This window comes from Neopsephotus bourkii, unplaced genomic scaffold (genome assembly GCF_033783945.1).
Source record: "Neopsephotus bourkii isolate Nb327-2 ecotype Australia unplaced genomic scaffold, CSIRO-AGI_Nbou_v1 NB_31, whole genome shotgun sequence".
Lineage (NCBI taxonomy): Eukaryota > Metazoa > Chordata > Aves > Psittaciformes > Psittacidae > Neopsephotus > Neopsephotus bourkii.
Window position 1 is genome coordinate 1181196 of NW_026900548.1, and position 25321 is coordinate 1206516.

At 45.6% G+C, this 25321-nt stretch overlaps 1 protein-coding gene across 15 annotated transcripts in view; it reads right to left on the reverse strand.

Moving 5' to 3' along the window:
- Positions 1-1292: 1292 nt before the first annotated feature.
- UNC80 (unc-80 homolog, NALCN channel complex subunit) overlaps positions 1293-25321 on the reverse strand; it is a 120673-nt gene continuing 96644 nt past the window's right edge. For 11 of the 15 annotated variants that reach the window (XM_061344161.1, XM_061343761.1, XM_061343678.1 and 8 more), the window contains 13 exons: positions 24206-24329; positions 21793-21918; positions 19831-19954; positions 18905-19111; positions 17176-17360; positions 16127-16292; positions 15131-15310; positions 12983-13121; positions 10883-10939; positions 4786-4867; positions 4085-4196; positions 2649-2860; positions 1293-2005 (listed from right to left, as the gene is read on the reverse strand). In XM_061344161.1, the coding sequence (XP_061200145.1) occupies positions 1736-2005; positions 2649-2860; positions 4085-4196; positions 4786-4867; positions 10883-10939; positions 12983-13121; positions 15131-15310; positions 16127-16292; positions 17176-17360; positions 18905-19111; positions 19831-19954; positions 21793-21918; positions 24206-24329 (1984 nt within the window). In that variant the 3' untranslated portion in view covers positions 1293-1735. Of the gene's footprint in view, positions 2006-2648; positions 2861-4084; positions 4197-4785; positions 4868-10882; positions 10940-12982; positions 13122-15130; positions 15311-16126; positions 16293-17175; positions 17361-18904; positions 19112-19830; positions 19955-21792; positions 21919-24205; positions 24330-25321 lie in introns of those variants that run through there. The other 4 variants (XM_061344086.1, XM_061344211.1, XM_061344221.1 and 1 more) reach the window with 3 other exon arrangements.

A 25321-nucleotide genomic window follows, 5' to 3' on the forward strand; every position in this document is an offset into this window, starting at 1 on the left:
CCTTCAGAGGCGTAATGTGCATGAGTTCCCTCCTCAGGCTGTTGTGCACAGCTCCTGTCCCCTCTGAGCGTTTGGCAAGTACAAGGCAGCACAGCCCGAAGGCTCCATGGGTTTCAGCAGGCTCAGACCTGCTGTCAGGTGTGTGGTTACTTTTCCACACACACCAGTAACAACCTTGTGCTGCGCTACAGCAGTGAGGCAGTGGCTTGTATGGCAGTATTTTAAACAGCTGAGCTGTAGAAGAGAGATGTCCTTTCTATGGAGAGTCCTTTGCATGGAGATGGACAGGAGGGTATCATTCTGTCTCCTCAGTAAGGCTGGTTTATGATGTGTGTGTCCAAATTACAAGCCCTCAGGAATGAGACTGGCAATGAGCACATTTCATCTCAGGATGATCTGAAACATATTCCTCGGCACGATAATGCCATGATTACAAACTCGGGCTCTTCTAACGTAAGCTGCAAAGGGCAGGACGTGATTCCCAAAGCCCAGGGTAACTTTGGGCATTGCTTATGATTTCATGGTTTGTTTCACAGCTGTTGTGCAGTTTGCCTGTAAGCAGCTAATGGTTAAAATCACATTCCAGTGTAATTCCATGATGCTGCAGCATAGTCCATAACTCAGCAGTGACTTCAGCTGATCCCCCACGAGGATCTCCACCTACGTATAAATGTTACATATATATATATCTAATACTTTGCAGCCATGAACATTACGTACAGAAAATGGAACCTTTTGAAATACAATCTCAACATGCCAAAAATAGATTCTTTCGTCAAGTTTCTGCCCTGCAATAGCCATCTTTTGTTTACAATGTACATATATATTTATGTATAGGAACATGAAAATACCATATATAAATATTTACTTTAAACCCCTATAGCTAAGTACATAGGCCAGCATCCATGGAGCAGTTGCTAGGCACTGCAAGGTCCACCCATTCCAGATGTGGTTTCTTGGGTGTTTTTGAAGCTGTGGAGATGAATTACTCAATACATTTAAGCAGGACAGCATGGGCTATTTATAGCATCTGCAGGCCCCTCAGCCCCCTGCCCATCACTATCTGTGCACAGCACGTGCATTCCTTCTTATGTATGTGCCCTATTTAGTTTTACAGAGCAAATATTTTTGTAGCACAGCCTTAGAGAGTGGAATGAAACCGACAGACAAAAGTAAACACAACTGAAGTCTGCAACAAAAACCAACAACAAAACAGGTCTAGTTGCTCCATGGTACTTATCATTGCTCTGCAAGTTAGAAACAATGATTCCAGGCTTGTGAAAATCAATCTGTGGTACTTTTTCATCAGTGTTTTCACTGTCAGTACCAAGGTGTCAGAGCCTTGAATTCAGTCACTATATAGCCCTCCTCTCAAAACCACTACAAAAATAACCTTGGGCACAATCTCAAGAGAGGCTTCTCTTCTGTCTCATACAGTACAACAGCTTGCTGTTCACAGTGCATGGCTGCCAGGGCAAGGTTTTATGGACCACGTATTTGCCCAGACACCCCTACCCTGAGAATCTGCTAAAAATTCTCTGTTCCTGTGGCCTTGCCTTGAACTGAAATAGATTTCACCAACAGGAATTGGCCAGTCTATAGCAAGCAGCTGACGGCTGTTTTCTGCTTTTGGATAATAAAGTGCTCTTGTTTTACTTAGTTACTAGTTACCAGGGAACTCAAAGGAGAAGGTGCGCTTTCCCTTCCTCCTCCCACTGCTGCATTTCCCCCAGAGTTAGACATGAGATTCATCCAGGTCGACATCAGTCTCCCCAAGCTCCACATTTGTGAAGCTGAAGTGAGTGGCCAGCAAGGGGTTCTCCATGCCGTTGTCCTCACTGATGTGAAGGACAGTGTCCCCATGGTGCAGCAAGCTGGTGGTCTCCAGGCCAGCATAGTCCTCCGAGTCGGAGAGCTGGGTGGGTGGGGTGCTTTGTGCCGTTGTTGGCCGGGATTCCAAGCCCTCCTCTTTCTCCTTCTCCTTCTCAGCAGGAAGCGCCTCGCTCTGCAGTTGAGGAAAGCCCATGGTCAGGCCCAGAGAAAGTGGGAGGGAGCCAGGGAAAAAAAGCAAGGGAACTTCTATAAAGTATTTTCTCAGTCAGAAATACTTTTTACCATAAAGGGCCAGGCACGTGCAGATTATAAATGCCTAAAAGTTTGTTGTAATGATGTATTTTTTGCTGATGAATCAAATCTGTAGCAGTGATCAGAAAGGTTATCTGATTTCAGTCATTAACACTGCCTCACTGCATGTTTTTTAGTGTAGATGGGTGTCTTTAATGTGTTCATGGCAAAGGACACAACCCCCAAACGCACGAGATGTGTGTATATCTGGTGTATAAAAATGGTATCAATGACACTAACATCTTGAAGGGATGACTGTGATTGCCCCTGCACTGTCCTCACTGGTGTCCAACACACACAGCAATTGGACAAGCAGTTTCTTTTGAAATGCAATGCTGCTGAAGGAGCCCTGAGGTTTTGAAGAAGTACTTCCTTTTAGGATGCATTTCTCAGAGAGCAAGCTGTCAAAACCTGCTGATGAACAATCGCACTGGTGGGCAGGTCCAGAAGGACTGCTGTGTGTGACGGAAGATGGGAAGGGAGGATGCAGGACAGGCAGGCAATGGCAGTGTCAGTCATGTTACCTGGCCCGTGCTCTGGCTGTGGAGATCAGCTACAACGATGGCAGGCGAGGAGGTGAGCACAGGCTGGCCTGGCGGGTCCTGCTTGCTGGGCTCCTGGGGGCTGCTGTGGCTGCAGCCGGGCTGCTGGGCTGCCGGGGCCGGTGTGGTCCCTGGGGAGGCTGCTGGTGCCTCAGGCTGCACCTCAGTGAAGGTCACCGACCGCTTCTGCTCCGCTGAGGGTACCAAGCGGAGTATTAAAATCAAGTATTAAATATAATACAAATATATATGTAAATATATATTCAATATAAATACAAATCGAGTATTAAAATGCTGCAGTTTGGAAAGGAAAACACAAGAAGAAGAGAAAGAATCCCTGGAGTTGTTACAGCTAAGAGAAGATGCATGATTCACTCCATCTTTATAAGCTGTCTAATCGGAGTGTAATCTAAAAGCTTTTTTACCCCAGGCTTCCTCTAAAGCCACAGCAAGAGTCAGGGATCACCTCAGGACTAGTCACCCTACCTATCTTTGTTGTGGCTTGGTGAGGTAAATGCCACCCATAACATCTCTCCATCCCAGAAGAATATACTGAACTGAATTCCCATGTGAGTTATGCATTTCTGCCCTCAACTATACAAGGAAAGCTGAGATGCTAATATATAAGGGAACTGCCCAAGGTTTTGCAGGAAATTGGAGAAGAGGGCAACTAATTGCCCTGCATTCTTGCAGACCGAGTCTGCTATGTGGGAGTAACAGAACAGCACAGAGTGAAGGCAGCTAGGCTAAAACTTAGCAAGCAAAACTGATATCCCTACACCGGCTCTTAATTATGTTGGATCAACTTTTCTGTTTCAGACATCTCCAACAGTGCCGTTGCCCCAGCACAGTCCTGGCTGAGTTAGAAACATAGGAAGTTCTCAAGCACTCTTTGCTCTTCAAGCTGTTTCCTCCAAAGTTAACTGCTAGCCTCAGATGGTTCAGAATACAGCCCCCTGCTCTGCTTGGCAGTGCTGACTTCTGGAAGCATATGGCATGGACTAGAACAGTCCTCCATTTGGTTCCACATACAACCTGTAAGGCTCTTCATTGCTAAGCTTATAAATGATGGGAAATTTCCTTCTTTCTACTACTCTCAATAGCAACTTCAAAATTTACACATCTGGAGGTTTTGGACAAGGCATCCTGAACAGAGGACAGCATTCCCTCAATGCAACACATGGCAATGCACCATCCATGTGCAGTTTCACCTTGAAAGCCTTTGGAGAAACCATCCAAGTGTTTTGAGGGGGTGATTTTCTGATAGGATATCCACTTACAGCAAAAAAGGATGAAACTTCTGGGGCTGCACTTTAAAACAGGCTACTAACATCATGCTACTTTTTCCTGTAAGCTAATCCAACACCACATATATTTACTTTCAGACATCAAGTTGTGGGTATGCAGCACTGCCCTACCGCTAGGTTTGGGCTTGGGCTGGATGCTGCGCCGCGTGGTTGACAGTCGAGCTCCGTGACGGCTGCGAGGTTCAGTCTGAGTTTTCTGACGTGACAGCAGTGGTCGTCGAAGCTGAGCAATGGAGGAAACAGTTAAGCTGATGTATGTTCACATGTTACACAACTTCTCCTCTGTAAGGGGAACATCGCCATTGGATGGGGCTTGGAGCAACCTGCTCTAGTGGAAGGTGGGTTGGAACTGGATGAACTTTGAGGTCCTTTCCAACCCAAACTAGCCCTTGATTATATATGACTGTTTGTTCCTCTAGATGTCCATTCACTCTACTTTTGACAGATACTACATTTTAAGGTGTCCATGGCTCAGACATCTCCTTCATAGGAACTTGGTTTTGTGCCTTTTCAGTTTCAATACTGAATGCAATGCAAAGCAGATCGTTTGACCATCATTTCATTTAGGAAAACAATAATAAACCAGTTTGCAGAGGAAAAGATTGTAGAATCCCAGACAAAGTGCACCTCCCCTCTTAAGAATTTGTCACAGCTACGACTTGTGCTGTGGTTCCTGCTGACTTAATGGACTGCACTAGTGAATCACAGATCAGGTAAAAGGGACATGTCACATCCACAAATCATTTCAAAACAGACACAGAAAACCAAACCAACTCAAGGAGAAAAGGTTTGTCCACTCCCCATGTTCTCACCTGCCGCAGGCCTCTCTTCCGCCCCAGGGGCTGCTGCAGGAGAAGGTTCTGCTGTCCTGGCTCGCTCTGCACGCTTGCCACCCTGTGAGATGGTGACAGCATTAGGCCAAGTGCAGAAGCATCGTGTATACCTAGCAGGTGTCCTGGCAATCGTGACTCAAATAAATCTATAAGTAAGCCAACCACTAATGGCACAGTCACTTCAAAGAGCAATACTGCCTTTGAAGGATGGAGGGACGTGTCTATTGGGTTGTGGCTTCTGGGGCTTAGGAAATGGTGGGAGGTGGAGTCATGGTATTCAGGATGTGGCCACGCACAGGTAGCATCCAAAGATAAATAACTGCAAATTTCAGTTTTCAGTCATTGATTGATGCATCCCACTGAGCAACACTCGTTTGTCTGCATCCTTTGCCACAGCCATTAAAGGCAAGAATATCGGATCCTAGCTCAAAAGCCTTTTTGTTTGTTTTCCTTTTGCAAGGATGATGTTGTAAAAGCAGTTTTTTGTTTCCTCACAAATAGACTCCACAGCCTCAGCACAATTTTGTCATCTGGGTTTAATTTCAATTTAAGTCAACAAACAAAAAACAAACACAAAGTGACAAAGGATCCATTCACATAATGGATGCATGAGTTATGCGAACAAGGCCCCACACTCAACACTTGCAGCCTTAAGTCCTTCTGTGGCTAACAAACAGAAAAGACAAGTAAATGTAAATTATATGTATAGATATAAACACAGCTTTTTAGGTTTTAATATCTTGATACAAGTTATCTGAAGATCTGCAGTAAAAGAATCTTTAGCAATAAAACATACCCAGCTACATACCATCTCATCCTACCATTCAACTGACCAATTCATCTACTTACTATCAGATTACCACCCTTCCCTCATTTATATCAAAGCACTGTATTCCTCAAAACAGTTCCAAATAGGTCATCTAGCAGACAGTGGTCACAGAACACGTTAGCTGAATGAACTATGTCTGAGAGACATATGGTTACAATAGCAACTAACATTTAAGATGGACTTTAAATCAGGCAGCTGCTCTTCTGGGACACACTGGAATCCACTGAGCCATATATCCTAGTTAAGCAACTTCCAGCTATATCTGGTATGCATTGTTGAAGATTCAGTGTCACAACCCATTTTGCCTTTGGCCTGCATTTATCTAAAGGAAAACAATGTTCTTTTCTCTAGCTGTATTCCTTGGATCTCCCTTGAGATGCTCAGTACCACCATCAGAGTGAAGGTTTTATCGCCTGACCTTACAGGAGTGGAGGAAGAAGACAAACCTAAGAACATGGTCAGACAAGACATGGAGGATGTCCATGAAGAGACTTAGAAAGTTCCATTCTTCGCTTTGGTAGAAGCTATTGCCCTTAGAATGTTTGGTGGAACAGAACTTCCTGGTCTGCTCTGGGTCAAAGTCAGGTTACCCAACCTATTCCTTCTTCCCTTATCAATTTAAACTGAAGCCAGACTTTGCACTAAACCATATGCATCTGTTTCTGTCAGCTCTACAGGGGAGACAGTGGGCGACACCAAGGAAAGAGGTGTCCCAAGACCATGAAGCTGTTTCTATTCTGTCTGATCACAGCCTAATAATCCTCGGCATGCCCTCAGGAGCCTCACCACAGCTGCACTGGCTTGGAAAAGCTTCAGCAAGCTCAAAGCCAGAACAAGCAAGATGTATCTGAGCCCTTTTTAACTCAGACAGCTCTTCCAAATGAGATCACCAGTCCCTGGAGCACATTTTCCAGCTTTTATGTAGGGTATTGACATGATTTACATACGGAGCATCCTAAACGTCAAGCAAGCACCCGCCTGTGAATAAGCAGAGTCCTCAAAGTTACTTCCTTTTAGCAGGACTGTGTTCTTGACCCAGACAATGACTGTAGCACATGTGACTGATAGGTCCAGAAGCAACACATCATTCCTTATCAAAGCAAAAAGACTGTGCTTAAGTTACTGCTTAGATTCGTGATCCAGGCTACCTGGAATTACAGCTTGTACCATTTTCTTAATCTGCTTCTAGGATTCCATAAAAAATTTATTCCTCTGAATCTGAAGAAGTTTTTAGAGTAGTTCCCAGTCATGAATTATGTAGGAATTAGCTGGGTGAGGCCTTGGAAAAGTCATTTTCTATTGCAATAGATTTTGAGACTACTGTTGCGATTTCTGAGGAAGGAACAGTAACTCTTAGTTCTATGAGTGAGGAGCAGAAAGACTACAATGGTTTTCATTCACCACTACAAACAATGTTTTGGAAACAAACTCATTTCACATGCATCATGAGAGCACTTTGAAAAAGTCATTAGATAGAGGAAGTATGTGGACTGCATGAGGGCACGGAGGCTATACATGAGGAAGAAAATGATTCCCATGGAGTAATCTGAAGGCAAACAATAGATGAGCAAAAGAAAGGCTGGACTTTGTATCTTCCTGCTGGAATCTGGGAATTTCAGCCTGGCTTATATCATAAATGAAATGAGTTTAGTGATCTGGTGGATGTTTGTTTCCAGTACTGAATCATTGCACAAATTGGTGCACTTTGGGATCTGAGGAGCTGAAGTTGCAGGTATCTGCTGCAGGCAAATGGTGGACCCGAGAGCAGCCAAGCTGTGCAGAGCTGCCTGCGCACACCACAGTTCTGCTGTGGCTGTCTTTTTGACTTCTATCCCAAATTTTGGAGAAGGGAAGGAAAGAGAGGATCATAAAGGCCACCCATTTCAGATGAGTGACTGAATTTTCACATCTAAGCTTTCACTTCAGGAGTATTTGTGAGGGTTTCTTTTCACATCAAAGAACAGCACTACTGATCTTGTTTCCATGAAAATCAGTGTGGCAGGCAGTCTGTTGGCTCTGTGGAGCTCTCCATCCCTCCCTCCCTTTCTTCTTTTCTGTATTTCCTTGTTTACCACACCTGACCAGGAGTTTACTGGTTTTCTGTGGGACCCAATCAAGGAACATTGAATCAAATGCCATTTCAGCCCTCCTGTAGCAATGTCATCAATACGAAGGGTTTTTCTGCAGCACATAAACCAGATTCATTTGGGAATAATGAACCAGAATGTTTTCCTGCCCAACACAAAAGATGCTCTGTCACTCTCTGAGTACCTGCCAGGGGTTTTATCTTCACAGTAGTGTTACATAGCTAGGGCAGAGACAGGTGAGAAAAAGACCGAACCGACCCAACTTTGTGGAAGCGTGTTGCCAGCACTACAAGAGATGACAACCAGGCTAGAAGAAACTTGTCAGTTTGGCCATTATGGTAAGTGATGCTCATGGTTTACAAGAAGCCATGCAGCAAAAAAAACATAAAAAAAGAGAAAGAACCAAGAAAAACCAAAAACAGAGACAAAGGGAGCAAGGAGTTTACATGTCTGTTAAACAGATGTACATGCTCATCACACCACTATGGTAGAACACACACAGTTTGTGTCCCAGGACACAGGTTAGTGGACAAAGGCCAGGGGAGTATGGGTTAAAATGTAGATGAACTCCAGCTCTTGTATTCCCAGACACATCCTCACTCAGTCAGTGTTAGAGCTGCTACGCTTGCCCTGGCAATATGAATTCACTGTTTTTCCCTATTAGGCGCCATTAAACTAAAGCATAACAACAAACATGGAAACATGTTTGTGCAACAGATTTCCATTACAATGACTTCTCATTCTTCTTCCTTTCTGCTTTGGGAAAATATCCTCTCTTCTCAGATTGTAACCACAACAAATCACAGTGCTGGACACATATGCTTCTCAGCCCTGTATACCCCATGCTATCTGTTTACTTCTGAGCACATATATGCTATTCCCTTCCTGTCTTCTCTGCTTTTCTCCATGGCTGGCTCTAATTGCTATAGAACAAAGGGAAACAGACTTTATTCTTTTCCTGTGTTTGTCAGTATTTATTTAATTTAAAACTCCTACGTTCCATAAGGGTCTACTGTCCACATGATTTATTTCTTTATGCCAATTATGACTAAACATCAGCTTTTGAATTCAGAAGGCAATCCTAAACAGTTGTTATCATTGTGCTCCAACTGAAATCAAAGTTTTGTAAGAAAAACCCAAGCCTGCTTTATTCAAAGCTAATGTTCCTGATTATAATTAATATTAATTTTCCTGAATAACATTAATTCTGTCCTATGATCCCCACAGCACAATAATCTCCTGTAATGTCTGCTTTATTACTTCTGTCCTTTAGAGGAGGAATCCAATTTGCACATTTAACAACACAGCTGAAACATTTTTTCCTTCCTCACAGAATTCTAATGTAGCCTTTCCATAAAAGTCTGCAGTATTTCCCTGTCTTCTAAGGCTCTAAGGCTTTTCAGCCCTGATATCCCTGCTTCATATGCTTTCATACATATCCTTGAAAACAATAATAAACCTCAGTGGATCTGATTCCCAGGTACCCCTGGTCACCTTTTTGCCTAAGGAGACATCTCTGTTCCATACATCAGGGTGGACGACAGTGTCCTAGTCCTGAGCAAAAATGTATGTGACAGAAATGAGTTGGAACCCACTGTACAGCTGATTTCAGGATTCAAACTAAACTACTGCATTTGAACTCGCCTCGTTTGAACTCTCATTTGAAGTCAGTCTCACCTTTATTAGGAGTGAGCCCCCCTATTTAACAAGATGAAAACGTTTCAAAGTCAACACTGATGTAACCTGGTATCAGATCATTATGGCTTCAACTCAGATACGGGCCTTCTCCTTTGTCATCCTCCTCAACTGTAGTTAGGTTTTAGCTCTATTTAAAGAATGGCACTTAACTTCCTCAGTTGAATGACCTCTGTTCTCTTTTGGCCCAAACACATGCTTGGGTGACCATGTAATCCATTTTACTTGATCACAAAGCCAGACAACAATATTCCTGCCTCTGCCAGCAAGCCAATGTCTTTTCCGAACACCACTCCTACAGTAGCACCAATGAGAGACCCATCTGCCAAAGCAGGATTCACACACACAAAGGATACCATGAATTATGGGATGATCTCACTGACACCACCAATGATAAACTCTCCATTTGTCTGCCAAGAAGAATGAACAAACGAACAAAGCAGACTCTCCCCACCCCAGAAGGTCACTACTGATAGCTTAAACCAAGCTAAGAGAATAGAAACCATTCACACAAATGCCCTTCAACATATTCACCTCTTCAGCTGGTGTGGTGAAGTAAGGAAATAGTGTGTTACCCTCCTTTTGCCAGTGTAAGGGTCATGTTCTTCTGGAAGGAAACAGAGATGCTCTTGGGACTAATGACAGCTTTCCAACCTCCTGAGGATGGGTTGTGAGGTGCAAGCCCAGCAGCAGGGCAGTAAGGGGGATTATCATCACTGAGCTGGCTGTTAAAGGTGCAGACCTCCCTTCTAAGCTCACTCCTGACCCCTTTGACAAGGCACAGCCTTACCAGTGTTTGCATACAAACTCCTGTCCATGGGCAATGGGGAGCAGGTAGGTCTGAACTCCAATCCTGACAGAGCAATTTTAAATATGTATTAATGGTGTTCACCTGCAAGCTTTCTAAGGTGTCGTTTGAGAATTGGAACACTGTAAACCTAACAAGTATTACTGTAAAGCATGCACAGAGAACTGTATTCCACAGGACTTACCACAATTAATTTTATTAGCGGATGCTAAAGAACACAGCTTGATACTAAGTCTTTTGTGGTGACAGCATTGTGAGATGAACGGAAAAACAGATGTCTCTGTTTTATATAAGCTTCCAGACTAATGCCTATAACAGGCTACAGCTAATGCCTTGCGGATTATCTTTCTCATGCCTTTCAAGCAATTGCTAAAGAATGGGAAAACCCTGAGGCTAGCCAGCCAGACCACTGCTTCACTTGCTACAGCTTTTTCTTTTCCCTTCCACTACCCCTTAGCCTCCTCAAAGTTACTGGCAATCAAAGCTGAAAACTGAAGGTGGGTTGCTACACCTTTGACTTGCAGGCCTGAATATCAATGAGCCACAAGAGACAGAGATGGAGAGAGCAACAAAAGGTGAGGGGAAGAGACAGAGGAGATTGGAAACAGCTCGTTTCCCAGCACACACACTGACAGACAGGTAGTGTTAACACTGTACCTAGAGAGGCTGCCCTCAGTGGCCAGGCTCGGGGAGTCATCGAGGACATTAGGTTCACTGCAGGAGGGGCAGGGAGATTAAGAATTTAGGAAAAGAAAATGCAAAAAAGCATGCGATTGTCTCTGTTTTCAAGGGAAAAAAACAGCAACGGAATAAAGTCAAAAAAGGACGGTAACATTAACTGGTCTCGCACGCTCAATAGCACACCTATGACTCAGAGGAGCTGAGAGAACATCTGGCAACAGGAACAGTCCTGAGAGGGGGTTTACACTGCCTGGAGACTTCTACATCTCTGCTGAGAACTGGGGAGCCAAGAGGTTTGGTAGGATGGGTTTCCACAGGAAACAAGGGCAGGGAACTATTTTCAAAGCCATTTTCCTGCAGCATTTTCATTTGTTTCAGTTCTATTTACTTGCACCTTCATAGAAAGGTTTTACCTTCCCCCTGCCCCATGAGCCACTTCTTCCTGAGGGAGGGCTGAACTATCTCCCATGAGCTATAGACCACTCTCCTAGTACAACTCTAAGGATAAACATCTGGAAAACAAGGTCTGGTAGTGCAATGAAACTGTTAAGTAAACAGCTGGTGTGGATACCAGCAAACCAGTACACAATCACTTTGCTTTCCTACACCTCAGCTGTTTAGGCAGAAACAGCCTTCTCAGCCCATAGGAAAAACACGAAAGAAAGGAAGCAGTCTGCTGGTTTACCAGCAAGAAAGCAATAATAATATTACTTAACATTAATTAGTTGACATCTGTGAGGCAGGCTGGAAGCTCAGAGAGCATCCATAACTAAAAAGGGCATGATGCTGTGGACTATGATTATGCCTACTGAGCTTGTAGTTTCTCTACGAAGATGAAAAACAATTGTCCTGGCATACCATGCACTTAAAAAGCAGAGAGCAAAGCTCTGTTGTAATTACAGTATGTCTTTCCTCAGCATCACCATGACTCAGGATTGCACAAAGCAAACACTGCTGTCAGTCAGCTGTGACTCTTGGGAAGTTTATGCATTGAAGATGGTAGGGAAAGATTCAGGAAAATGCAGTCTTGCATGTTAATTTTCCAAGAAACAAAGGGACTGAAGTAATTGAGTTCAAAAGTCAAATGAGTTCCTGTAAGCCCTTTTGTGAAAACTCCCAGATAAAATCTGTGCAACTTCTCTGCTGTAAATCACTTCTCCTATCTCTGCTGCCATGTATCGCAGCTGTTACTGTTCCTTCATCTATCAAGGTTATTTCTTTTATTCCAAGCAAGACTGGGGAGGGAACAATGTTTGATTTTCCAAGGCTGGTCAAGAGATAACGTAGAATTTATTCTTTAAAGGTTCAAAGGAAATAACATAAATTCATCTGTCCACTGTCAGATATCCTTGGATAACCATGCTGCAGACAAGTAAAGCAATAAGCATTCCTTACTTGGGGGGGAAGGAAAAGGGGAATTGCTTTTAAATGCAAAACTTCTCTCTGCATCTTTTAAAGATTTCCCAAATTCCAGTCTCTTTCTCACCACTCTATGTTAACCAGGAATAAGGCATTCAAAGCTGTTTCTATCAACAAGTACATTTCCGGTTTAAAACAGTATTTAACCCCATCTTTGAGCTCAACATTCAGTTTCTGTCACAAGCTAGGTACATTTCTAGGAAAGACTGTTTTCTCCATGGAAGAAAACAAAGTAAATCAAACAGGATGCTTCTGCCCCACTTCCCAGCTTCTCAGGACTCCTCCCCACTCGCTACACAGGTTGTGTATGGTCTGCTGGATCAATACATAACCCCCCAAATCATGTCTTGTCTTTCTGCTATCCACAGAGGTGGCAGAGGAAAACAACATTGCTGAGGGTTTCTGGAACTGTTCAGAAGGAAGGTTTCTATGGATGACAGCTTGTTCTTATGGACCTTACACAACACAGCTCATCCTGGAAAGTCATTATTGCTGACCCTGCACCCTTAGTCCAACACTATTGCAGGATGAATAAATTTAGCATCACTGTGCTGGCACTGATTCTGCCATCCCACATATCAGATGTGCATGTAATATACCTGCGCCATTTCTGCTCTTGTGAATGTAATGGGAAAGGTGAAAAGCTCATGTTGTTACCTTTGGCTGGGTAACATGCCCACCTCAGCCTGAGGTGCAGACACGCTGGAGAGATGGCTGGAGAACCGCCTCCTCCCAATGGCACCCATAAGGTATGCTTCTTGTTCACTTACCACACTGGGCATGCTCAAGGAGTCATCTAGAAAGAGAAAAAGCAGGAAAGGAGGGGAAACAACCATCTTAACCCCCCCCACGTGTTTACAGTTGTCAAGTGATACCAGGATGCCAAAGGTGCACCCAGCATTTACTTACCAACACCCAAGGCCTGCAAATTTGAACACTTCCATTAGATTTACAGTCACAGTTCAGAAGGACATGTGGTGATGAACCTAACACACATGGGGCAGGGATTTATGTACGATTTCAGCTTATATGGCTCTCAGGAAAACGTGTTTGAGGAATTCAGCTTCCACTAGGGCTTAATTCCTGCGATTAATAAATGGTTTGTTAATATACAGCACTTTATGGCATAAAAGCTGTAACTGGACATTTTGCTGGTATGAAATGAACTGCTGCTATGACATAGCAAAGCACTGTTACAAAAGAGAAACTACCTAACAGCAAAATGCAGACCTGACACCCTTTAACACCCTTTGGGACATGCATTTTGAAATGTCACCCAAAAATTACATAAATAGACTTAATTACATCATACTATAACTGAGCTATAGAGCCAGATGGGTTGTGATCAGGACTGCTTGAAATCTTCAGTGCTGTTTCAGATTGTATAAAGCACCTGGAAAGAAATGACTGTTGTGTTTCTTACCACAACAGCTTCTCATTGCAAATAAACAGACGAAATAAAGGAGAAGTTTTGTGTAATTTTCTCTTTTCTTTTTGACCTTTTCAATTTTGGTATTCTGAAATACTGCAGCATTAAGCCAAGGCAGGGCTGAGGTAAGACTGCAGCAAGCACATAGGAAGATAGCAATCACTGTTGCACACAGTTGTCTCATAATGAATCTGAGGCTCAAACCAGAGTTTGCCACAGTGAGTATGTGAGCATTGTATCAGCAGTACAATACTGGGTGGAATGCACAATGTTTAGTGATGAACCCAGCTAAAATAAGGTTGGGCTGAGCCTGGAAAGTTTCAGGCTTTCCCAAAAGGCAATTCTGCTGTAACTGCACAGGCCTTTCTTTTGTGCCACCCATTTTCACTCCTTTTGTTTAATGTCTCTGGGGAATAGTCAGCAGTCCTCAAATACAGAAGTGAAGTGCCTGTGTTCCAGACATAGAGGCAACCAACCGCTGCAGCACCAGAAGGCAGTGTCTCTGCTAAAAAAGCAGGGGGAAGCCCAAGCCTGATGACATAAGAGCAGTTTTCTACCCTGGCTTTCAGTGATGGACAGCTCAGAAGCAGAGAGAAGGCAAAATTCCAAGAATATAATGAAACTCAGCTGAAATGACAAAGCAACATTCAGGTCATTGCAAATTAGTTTCCAAAAGATTCACCATCCCATTCCTTCTAAATCTGCACCAGAAAGCCTGGCAACTCCAGGAGCTGCCAGCTGCCCGAAAGGGAGATCAAGCTTCTGTTGTCAGTAGGTTTAAGACTTAATTTCCTCTTTGTTAATCAAGAGATACGAGCACACAGACATTCCTCTCTGCAGAAAGCCACAGCTGGATGCTACACAGCACAAGGACAACATATTCCACGTCAGAGCATCTGGAGAGAAGTGATGAGCAGGAAGTACTCAGATCCTGCAGGAACAGAATCCTAACAAAAGAGCAGCCACAGCCTCTGTCTACTGTCATGATGAAGGTCTAAGAGAGACCTGATTGCTAAATGCCTTGTGTCAGCAATGTTAAGACTGCCCGTCAGCCCAGGTCCCATATACTAAAATCTGCCTGTGGCCTTCCCTTTTCCCTACCCACGGATCAGGAGGGAAAGAGGAGGTACGTAACAAACCCAGCTTTAACACCAGGAACTCCTTAGCAACCACACTAGTTTCTTAGCCTCATGCCCCTATGGGCCGTTTGTTCACAGTGGGACAACTGTCCTTCCCTTCCCTCCCAGCCATCCCCTGGGGCATCAAGAAACCACCTTCAATGGGGGTTGGAACTAGATGATGTTTAAGGTCCCTTCTGACCCAAACCATTCTATGGTTCAGTGCTGGGGGTTTAGCTTGAATCAGTAGCCACATACTTTCTTCATCCTCCTCATCCGTGCGGCTCAGTGTGTCCTGTGAGGCCTGCTGGGAAGGCTCGCTGTCCTGCTCCCACACTGTGCCAGTGCCCGTGTTGGAGCGGGACATGGTGGCCAGGCTCAGGCGGTACGCAGAGGTGGAGGTGCCCACGGTGCTGACAGATGTCTTCCCTTGGTACGCTGCGCGAGAGTGGGAAAACCAAATCCAAGTCAGTGATGGCTCTGGAAACCAATATCCAGGCAAGCATTCCTGTCACAGCGGGCGCTGGATTCTGCCTGAACTGGTGGGACAGGGGTTGGCAGATGTGATAAAACAGACACAGCTGCCCTGGCTCACCTAATCTCTCCAAAATCTCTGTTTTTCTTGTGCAGTCTGGTTTTCTCCCTTACCTTAGCCCCATGTTTTCCAGATCAGCTTCAGCATTTAGTAACAAGGCAAATTTTTTACCCAGGAAAAAGGCTGAGGCATTTTCTTTTGAATTTAAGAACAAGGCATGTAAAATCTCTTGCCATGTGTAGGCAGTGGCTGCCATCTCGTGGCAACAAGGGCGATCATTACAGGAGATAAGTGTCCCTTTGCCCAGGGACCCTGATCTAGACCTCATAGTAGAGAGGAATCAAAAAGAGACCAAGAGGAGAAAGGAAGAAACAGATCTGCTGCTGACAAACAAATGTTTCTTCACAGGCAGCTCTGAATATACAGAGATGTAGGTAGGGGCTTGCTGCATTGTGGGCTAGGGATACACAGAGAGAGAGGCAGCTGCTGGGAAGTGGGATTTGGACTTAGTGCAATTAATGGCCATGACAAGATGCATTTAACAACTAACCTGGATTTGTTGGCTGTCCAGTGGCAAAGCTGGGCTGGGCATAGGGCTCGATCCAGGGGCAGGCTGCTGGGGTGTGGGTAGATTACCCTATTCCCCTCCTAGGCAGGTCTGCCTCCTCACACTGGCCAGATTGGGCTGATGGCCCTTTGCTCTGCCCTGTCCTCCTTACCAGAGCCGCTGTGCACCGCTTCCTTGAGGATCTTCAGCTCGTTATTGAACTCAGCGATGAGGGAGCTCTTGCAGAGCGGGCGCGGGATGAAGCGTCGCTCCAGCTGGTCGGCGATGTGCTGCCTGGCAGTCAGCTCCTCGTGGTTCTCAGCTGGCTGGGCCAGCAGCTGCAAAGTTGGGACACGTTAGCACTGCAGGGAAATGGTGTCCAGGAACCTGGGACTGGTCTCCAGACCAGCATGAGCCTGCAGCCAGACCGTGCTCTTTTGTAAGCATGAGGTTTTGACTCCAGCTATGATGTTTCCACCTTTCTTTCAGGGACAACTTTGTGTTTGACTGAACAGGTATCAAAACCTCGCTGACATTGGTACACAGGGATGGGGGCTTCCTTATGCTAAGCTCTACCCTCAGACATGAGACAGCTCCTTCCTCTCAGATGATTTAGTCTGTCCAAGCGGTGAGCCATGGTAAGCTAAGTAAGGTGGAGTACCATGTGCTAGTCTACCTGGTAAGCAGGGAAGAGCTGTGATTAAATTAAGCCCTGGCAGCCTCAGCCTAGCAGCTGCCTGTCCATCCACAAAAGCCCTATCAGAACCTTCATCCAAGAGATGGAAAGCAGAGTGGTCCTTCCTGGCTGTCAGCTGTACTGGCCAGCTCCGTGCAGAGAGAGATTTCTGGAAGCTTTCTGCTAGCCATGCCAACCCCCTCCTATGTTCAGAGTATCCACACTACTTCCGAGTGTTCTGAGGGACTCTGCTTGCCAAATTCCACCTGCAAACCCTCTTGGTCAAGCCTTATAGTTTCCCATCCTGGGAACTAAGAGTAGCAGTACTCCATGAATCAGAGCTCCTGTATGACTACTTTTTAATGCTCTCTAGGTATAAGCCCTGTGATGTAGTTTCAAAGGGTTCTCAGACTTACTAACTCTGAAAAGTTACTCCCTACACAAACACAGTTCTTACAGGAGTGCTGTTCTTCTGGTCTCAGTGGGGGAATAAAGGATATCTTCCCTTCAGGGAGTGATCTATCAGGAGCCAAAGCAACTGTTACCTTGCACTGGATGAAGGGCCGAAGGAGCACAAAGATAGGGATCCGTGTTCGTACGATAAAGTCCAGGAAATCCCACAGGGCCAGCCCTCCCACCTTGCGCAGCGCCATCTCTTTGACTTGCAGGCTCAGCCAGTACCACTGGCTGTCCAGTTGGCGTTCAAAGCAAACAAGGATCACCTTCAGGGCTACAGGGGAACACACACACCAGCAAATGGCAGTTAGAGATGTTATCTGTGTCCCTTACAAGCATTAAAGGAGGAATAGAGGGGGCAGAGTGGGAACAGACCTACAAAGGCATGCATGCATGCATGCATGCACGCATGCACGTGCACATGCACACCCACAAACCTTAGGGTCACAACTCTCTTTATATCAGTCTCCAAGCATGGCAGGGAAGGAGGGCAACCTTCTTGTAACAAAGGCCTCAGGATCAGGACTCAAGAGTCCTATTTCCAGAGAGATTTTCCTACTTCACACCTAAGTTCCTTTGTATTTTCTTGCTCTAGCTTCTCCTCTCCCTCCCTGCAGAGTTCTTTTATCTCTTTGGAATGCAGGTATTTTGAAAGCAGCTCAGGGGGGGAAACAGCCCTGGCTGATCAGACAACCTCAAGAATCTTGACCAAGCATATCCACACAAAGAGTCACCCTGTGAGCACAATAACCTCCAGGTTATTTATGGGGTAATGAAAAGAACCTTTCTAGCAGTGCAGCTGCGTGAGTCATGGACAAACTGTAATCTAAACAAAAAATATGGTCCAGTAAGCCAAGGGCCATAATTCACAAGAGCACAGCATTAGAAATGGGGTCGAACAGCAGTGAAGTTCAAACCAGTGCTCTATATTAAAGTCAGCAGTGACCAACAGCTCAAAGGAGAGGAAGAATCTCCCCTTTTCCATGCTCCCCTGGTCTGGAACAAACAGGGAAGCCTGGAAAGTACTAGAGGAGGGTTGACTTCTCCTTCTTTCTTGATGGGATTCCCAAAACATCTCAGCCATCACACATCTGTATCCACGTTTGTTGGGGTGGGGGCGCTAAATCAGTGGTGAACTGCCATTTTTTCATCAGTGCTATCCCATTCCTCAGATATGGGCTAGTAAAAACCTGGATAGAGGTCTTTGGATAAATGCCCTCACATAATCAGAAACAGAGAAGCTGCGAAGAGTTCTCCTTTGAAGGAGAGAGCTCAGAGCCAAAACTCTGCCCATATAGCTAGCCCCAACAACCTGCAGTGCTGCTGTATCTCCAGTTTGATTACTCTTGCTTTCCCTTCACCTGTGAGTCATATGTGAGAAAATACAGTACTACCTTGCAGCAGCATACAGTGAGCAGAGGCAGGACCAGTCAGTAAGGACCATGTGTGTGCAGGACCAGCAGGCTGTATCATGTTTCTCCCTAGTGAGCCAAGGGCCAGTGAAGCCGTGGCACTACGGGCTGACAGGCAGCCTTACTTGCCTTCTGTGCCTTCACTGCTAGATTCTGGGAGTATGCAAACTGAGCAACTTCTTTCTACCTGTGCTGCAATCTCCTCCAGCTGCAGTGCAGACACTGCTCACGTTGATGAATGTTCCACAGATACTCCTGGCTTCATGATCTGGCCTGGCTCCTTGTTCAGGACAAGATCTAAAGCAGCTCTAAAGAGCTCGGTTGGCTCCTGCCTGAGATGATTTCCTTTGGTGCTGTCTACAGTCTTGAATGCTCTTCTCAGTGGTCAGCAGAAGCCATCACTCACCCAGGTAGGCAGCCTGGCTGGTGGAGTCTGCGAGCCCTTCCCGCCGCAGGTCCTTCCCTGCGTCCCCTGGGGTGGAGCAATGGGCAGGGGAGCTCTCCAGCATGAAATTCTTGCTGCGGGAAGTGCTGATGATGCGAGGTGGCAGGAGGATATTGATAACAGTCTGGAGCAGCAGCAGGACCTCAGGCTGCTCCAGCCAGGGGCTGTCTGAGATGCATTGGGGGGGGAAAGAGAGAGAAAGATCAGGCTACATTCCATCAAAGACGCCCAAAAGATCCAGACCCTGTTCAGTTCCAAAACGGGGTGCAATCTCAAATGTTCCCTAAGACAAAACTCTGTCCCCCACACCTTGTTATGCTGCTTCTCCTCCTGCAAGCAAAGGCAAAGTTTATTGTATCATCAACATAAACACACACGCAGAGCTATGCAGCACAAAGAAATGTCCCATTCAGTGGTCTCATGATCTCATCTCCTTTTGACATTTCCCTCTCCCTTTACTCTTTGCTTTCATTTAGGGATTTACCAGTGATCACCCTCTATAGAAGAAAGCAAGGAGCAGGGCTTATGCCAGACAGACTGGGCAGACTGTGGTTCACAGGGGCACACAATTTCTGTGACCTCTGCTCCCCTCTGTGGCTTCTGCTACAACAGATTCGTCTTGCCCTGCACTCCAGTTTCAAAAGGAGCACATCTGTGTCAGATCTGACTCAAGAACCATGGCAAAGCTGAAACAAAGAGAAGAAACAACAACAACAACTTCTCCCAGCGGGCTTTTTTCAGCCTCAGACCCGAAGGGCTGACACACTGCCAGCGACAGCAAGTGAAATTCAAATATAAAAGTGCAAAATCAATGGGGGGCAGGGAAAGTGCAAACATCAGTTGTCAGAAAAGGGGGAGAAAAAATCTTTTTGTTAAATTAGTCAGACCTTTGCTTCCAGATCCTACTGTGAGCACAAATGGAATCAGTAGGTTTAAAAGCATTCCTTCCCTTCTTTCCTGATTGGTGAATGGGGAGACGACATGGCTTAGGGGGAAATCTTCTTTCAAAGCCTGTGCAGTAATAATAAGAAAGGATTAAACGATTTCATCAGCAGATCATGAACACAAGTTACTGCAGGGAATGACGGTCCCCTGGGCACCCTGTTTACACAGCACAACACTGGCATTGATGACCTGGTTGAACCAGAAGCCCTGAGACCACTTAGTCAGCAGTAAAAGGAATTCACAGAGTGAGTAACAGAGGTGTCACCTGCTCTTGTCATAGCCAAGATGCAAAAAGCCCAGATTCCTAACTCATAGATATCTTTAACAAAATCAGACGTATCCCACAGGAGTCAGCTTAGTGTAAGTCCTGAACTCTGCACTGCTGTGAATGGCATCAGGATCTGACTCAGATTATGGGTAATATAACAAAGGAGCAGACGAAATTGCACAAATGGCATAATCCAAATACTCTGCTGTCCTAACATGGACATTTTTGTTCTGCCTTGCTTTGTGTTGCCCATTCTGCCTATCACAAAGAATGAACTGAAAAGTAAAATAATGCACTTCTTGACACATAGTCAAGCCTAAATGGAAAGGTCTTTCGTCTTCTTGAGAAGAGGTAGTACAAGTGACTGTCACTAGAACCTCTGCTCATTTACAACTTCCCAGTTACTACAGACTTGGCTGTGAAATACAACTGAACCTTGCAACCCCTCAACCTTGCAGACCTGGGTTGATAAATTCCAGGAGAAGATGTTTTCTGATGGGGTGTGAAGTGCTTCTGCTGGAAGTGTTAGGAATTATGACTACCCATGTGTTTTTCTGACATGTTTTGTTTTCGCTACATTTAAAGCCCTTGTGTGAGTGAACAGGGAGAAGAGGATAATAAAAGTAAAACCACAATACTTAAATATATATATATTAATTTGGCACCTGGTTTTATAAAAGAGAAAAGATTTCAGAGAAGGTGAAGGTGGCCCTTTTTTTGCTTTTGATTAAAGAACCATTACCTCAGAGCTGGAAGAAAACTGTCCTCTTTCTGTGTCAGCTGGTACCAAAATGTCCTTTTGTGCCTCATGCTCTGAGGGACAGCACTGTGCTTTGTTCCCTATTTGATCTCCTTCCCAAGCTGCCCTGCTGCTCAGAAATACCTGCTGAAGTATTCAACTGGATGTGCCAATGCATATTAAAAAGTGCAAGTTGGAGCTAGGTTAGGAAATTCGTCCCTTCTTTGGTCACCATTCTGTCTGATTTCATGCCAATGGGAGGGAAAGGGATACAGAGGGAGAAAGACTGCAACAGTTATGGCACTGCCGTGAGAAAAGAATAGTGATGAAAATCTCTAAAAAGTCTGGGATGTTTGATTTTGGGTTTAATTCTGGACAACAAGGATGCTACTGAGTCAGCACCTGAAAAGCCAACTTGCCCTGCTTTTTTCAGCTGGCACACTGTGTGACCGGCTCAGGTAGGAGCAGAAGAGCACAAACTCCACTCTCAATTGCACACATGGTCCCACGGGAAAAGAGGTAGGGTTGAATGGAGATGACCTAAGCCAGGGCTCATCTCCCTGTGGCAGGAGGCTTATGCTAACTCCTTTGATCCTGCAGAGAATTCTAATGTGCTTGTCAGAGCCTTAAACAGCATCAATCAGCTGAACTCCCTGGACTTCAATCACAGTGTTAAGCTGATGGATGCTCGCTGTGGACTTGGTCCCAACAGGTGAATTCTGAGCTCAGTTCAAGCCTTCGTAAAGAAGGGAGAATTTGCATGATGCTTCTCTTTCATTTTTGGTGTATGTTCCACAGATTTTGCCCAGCTTTTGCAGAAAGCAAACAGAGCACCGATGAGTTGGTGTCTCAACCAGAAACTATAACAGGCCTGGCCACAGGCCAGGGCAGACACACCTGTATCTGCAATGCTACAAGCCGGACAACAGCTGTGCTGAAGGGCAGAGGTGGCGAGAGATAAGGGCTGAGATGAAGAAGGGGTAATCCGTCAGCCACACTGGAGGGTCCTACCACTCCCATCACCTGCAATACAAACACAGCACATCACCACAGCTGACTACTTACAGTTTAATCCATGCCATATCCTCCAACAGCAGTGAAATGGAGGTGCCTTCCATTGAGCACTGAGTTGGGATGGATCTAGGAGAACCAGCCCCCCCAGTGGTCCTTGAGTGAGCTGGGGCCAGTGAGGAGACGGAGTTCTAGCAGGGAAAGGGAGGGGAGAAGAAGGAACCAGCACGGATGGGAGGAGTGCACAGGTAACCCGGTACATTTATAAATGTACCCAGTACCAGCCCTGAATGACCAGCACTGGACTGGTGGAACAGTTAGAGTTGGAGGATATGCCATGTAATGACTGTAACAAATAAAAATATGTCATCAAAGCAAAACGTCTGCATTGAAACTGGACATCTTTTCCCTTCTCTTGCTGATCTATTTGAGAAATAATGTCCTAAGTCTGACCCAAGCCGGGTTTTGTACAATGTTCAGATTCCTCTCACAGTCTGTTCTTGGGAACTCTGATTCATCTTACCTGACCTTAGATGTCTGAAACAAAGTCACCTGCATGTGACCTGGTTGTCTGGAACAACTTGAAATATCAGCACAAGCACATAGCACTTATAGGTGAGAATTATTTGAACTGGTTTTGGATGTGTCCCTCAGGAGGAATTAAATCACAGGCCTGCACATGCTTGTTTCTCTCCATGACTAGAAACATCTAGATGATAGGAACAGGGAGAAGTTCTCCGGCAGACGCCTAAGCTTAGGGGAGATGAATGCACTCTTTTATTCCCAAATTCAGCCTGGGGAAAAAGGCAGTAACTAGTTTTATGCCAGAAAACCAAAGGACAGTTTAGAAGGGAAAGAGGCAGAGCCCTTTCTTTATATCACTATGGATTATCATTTAGACATTTCCCCACCTTCCTGGCCGATCTTATTTTGGACTTCATGAACTAGTCTACACATGATACAGCATGTAGTCAGATGTGCTCCCACAGCCAACAGTGGCCATCGTTCTGACAGCTTAAGCCAAAACCCTCATAAAAGTAAGAGTAATCTTTTCCTGGTAGCTTTCCCTGATGTTCCCAGCCAGCTGAACATACGCAATACGCATGGTGACTGCGCTTCAGCACTGCGGAGCTTTCTGCTATTTTTAGAGAATTGGCTAATTCTTAATGCAGGCCCTTTGGAAAGCCTGCTGGCGTGATTCACCCTGCCATGCCTGCTTGCCAAACTGCAAGTCCATTCTAAGCTTGTATTTGAGCTAAATCAGTAGCAACTTCCCCATGCAAGCAACCCTAAGTAGTCTGAGGGCTGAGAATTGCAGCACCTCCAAGTAGCTACCTCTGCTTAAACAAGGAAGATGTCCTATGGAGTCTCACAGGTTGGAGCTTTTCTGCCCTTGCAGCGCTGAATGCTGAACAGACTTAAAGGAAAGAACCTGGCAAAAACTGGTACTGCATTTCAGCGGATAATAATGGTTTTTACAGCCCCTCAGAGCTGAGAGGGGCTATGAAAAGTTACATCATTTATGTTCTAAGGATAAAATGCTATAAAGTCCAATAACAATAAAAATGCTAGTGAAGCCTTTCCCCCTTTATTTGTATTTTTCCCATGTGGAATGAAAGCACACGTTTGTTGAAATGGCTGGGGCTATACTGATATCAAATTGAGACTTTGCCCCCAGTGTAACAGCTGCAGAAACACTGCAATCTATCACTGAATGACCAGTCAGACTCCATCTGTATCATGTCTCTACTGCAACACACTTAGGAGCATGAATTCTGCTAAGAGTGGGATCTGAACATTGTACAGTGCAAACCTGTACTAGATCAAGCCACGGACATTGCAGTGGAGCGAATTCACCCATATAAACCCTTCTAACTAGCCAGCACCCGATGGCCTCTGACAGAGCCACCGGGGTCCTTCCCCACTGGAGACGGTAGGTATCCCCAGTGCCACCCTCTCCCCGTCTCTACCAGGTGAGTGCAGTCTCCACCACCCCACTCTCCAACTTGCAGCCCTCAACTCTCAGCTCAGTCTGGCAAAGGTAGATCTTCAAAGTGGTGCGTGGGAAGCAACGGAGATGAATCGCTTGACCGTTGCTACTGGTCACTGTGTCTCCCCATGCACCACTTCAAAAATGAACCTTGCTCTCTCTAGTGTCACTTGCGAAGTCCCCTTGCGACGGGTAAGGGGGACAGGTAAAATGACAGGAATGGGAATGATTTGTCATCTTCAATCCAGAGAAGTCAACAGCAGGGGGAGGTTTAGCAAAGGTTCACGGGGTTGCCGCTCAGCTACTCACCAGATTGACACACACATTGATCAGAGACCTAAGGTGAGGCAGGAAGGATATGATAGGCTGCCTCTGAAGTGTCAAACAAACCCCTTCAATCAAACTGCTGGCAGGCTCCCACTCAACCTGGCGCCTGCAATACAACAGTAGGTGCTGTTAGCCACGGGCCTCCTGCCCCCCACCAGATGCTCGCACACACGGCGACCGACACACAGTGACGCCCACAGAGGAAACGGTTCAGACAGCGACCATGTCGGAGATGAGCACAGAGAAAAGGTGTTACCCACGCAGCTCAGGAAAGCACAGAGCCACAGAGCACACTGGGCACTGGAGAGAGACAGGAGACGAAGCAGAGGGGGCTGTGCTAGCAACACAAGCCCTCTCACACAGCAGTGGCGGACGAGCTGGGTTTCACTCCCTGATGCTTCCCTCTTGACAGATGGAGAATGAAAAGGAGCCACCAGACAGGTGCCTCAGGTGTGCCTGTGTGGGGAAAAGGTCTGCTGTGCTGTCCTCCCAGCTCTTGTTGTGGCTTGTGGATATTCTCACTCCATCATCTGAGTGCCCTCTGTAAGCTACTCTGCAGTCTAGTCTGCTCTGCCAGAGTGACTTCCAGACAGTCTGCCCTAAAGGTAAACTGGTCCAGCAGAACAATCTCCACCTTCCTCACCCTGTGCAGGAGGGTTGACTCATTCCCTATCAGCACCAAAGTCCTTCATTCCAGGATCCCTGCTTCCCTATCATTCCAGGATACTCTGCTCTTTTTCAGAAAAACAGCTTTTAGGGCTTGTGACAGATACTGAATGGAGTCCTTCCTAGTCATAAGCAGCCACAGCTTAGGTAACATCAAAGTGATTCACACCCTTCATCTCAGGTGAAGTCAGGGCCTGACTCTTTAGAGTCAAGCCAACATCTGACTGTGCACTTACTCGACAGAAAGACAAGGCTTGCCTAACTTGCTAGTCCAAGACTAAACAACATCCTAGCCAAGCTCCTCAGTGGACTTCTTAGAAACACACAAGGGGATCAAGTGTTCACGATGTAAGTTCTTACGCAGACCTACGTACACGTTGTCTTTCAGTATCCACTGTTCCTAAATCTCCAGAATAGTCTGTTCTTGTTCTT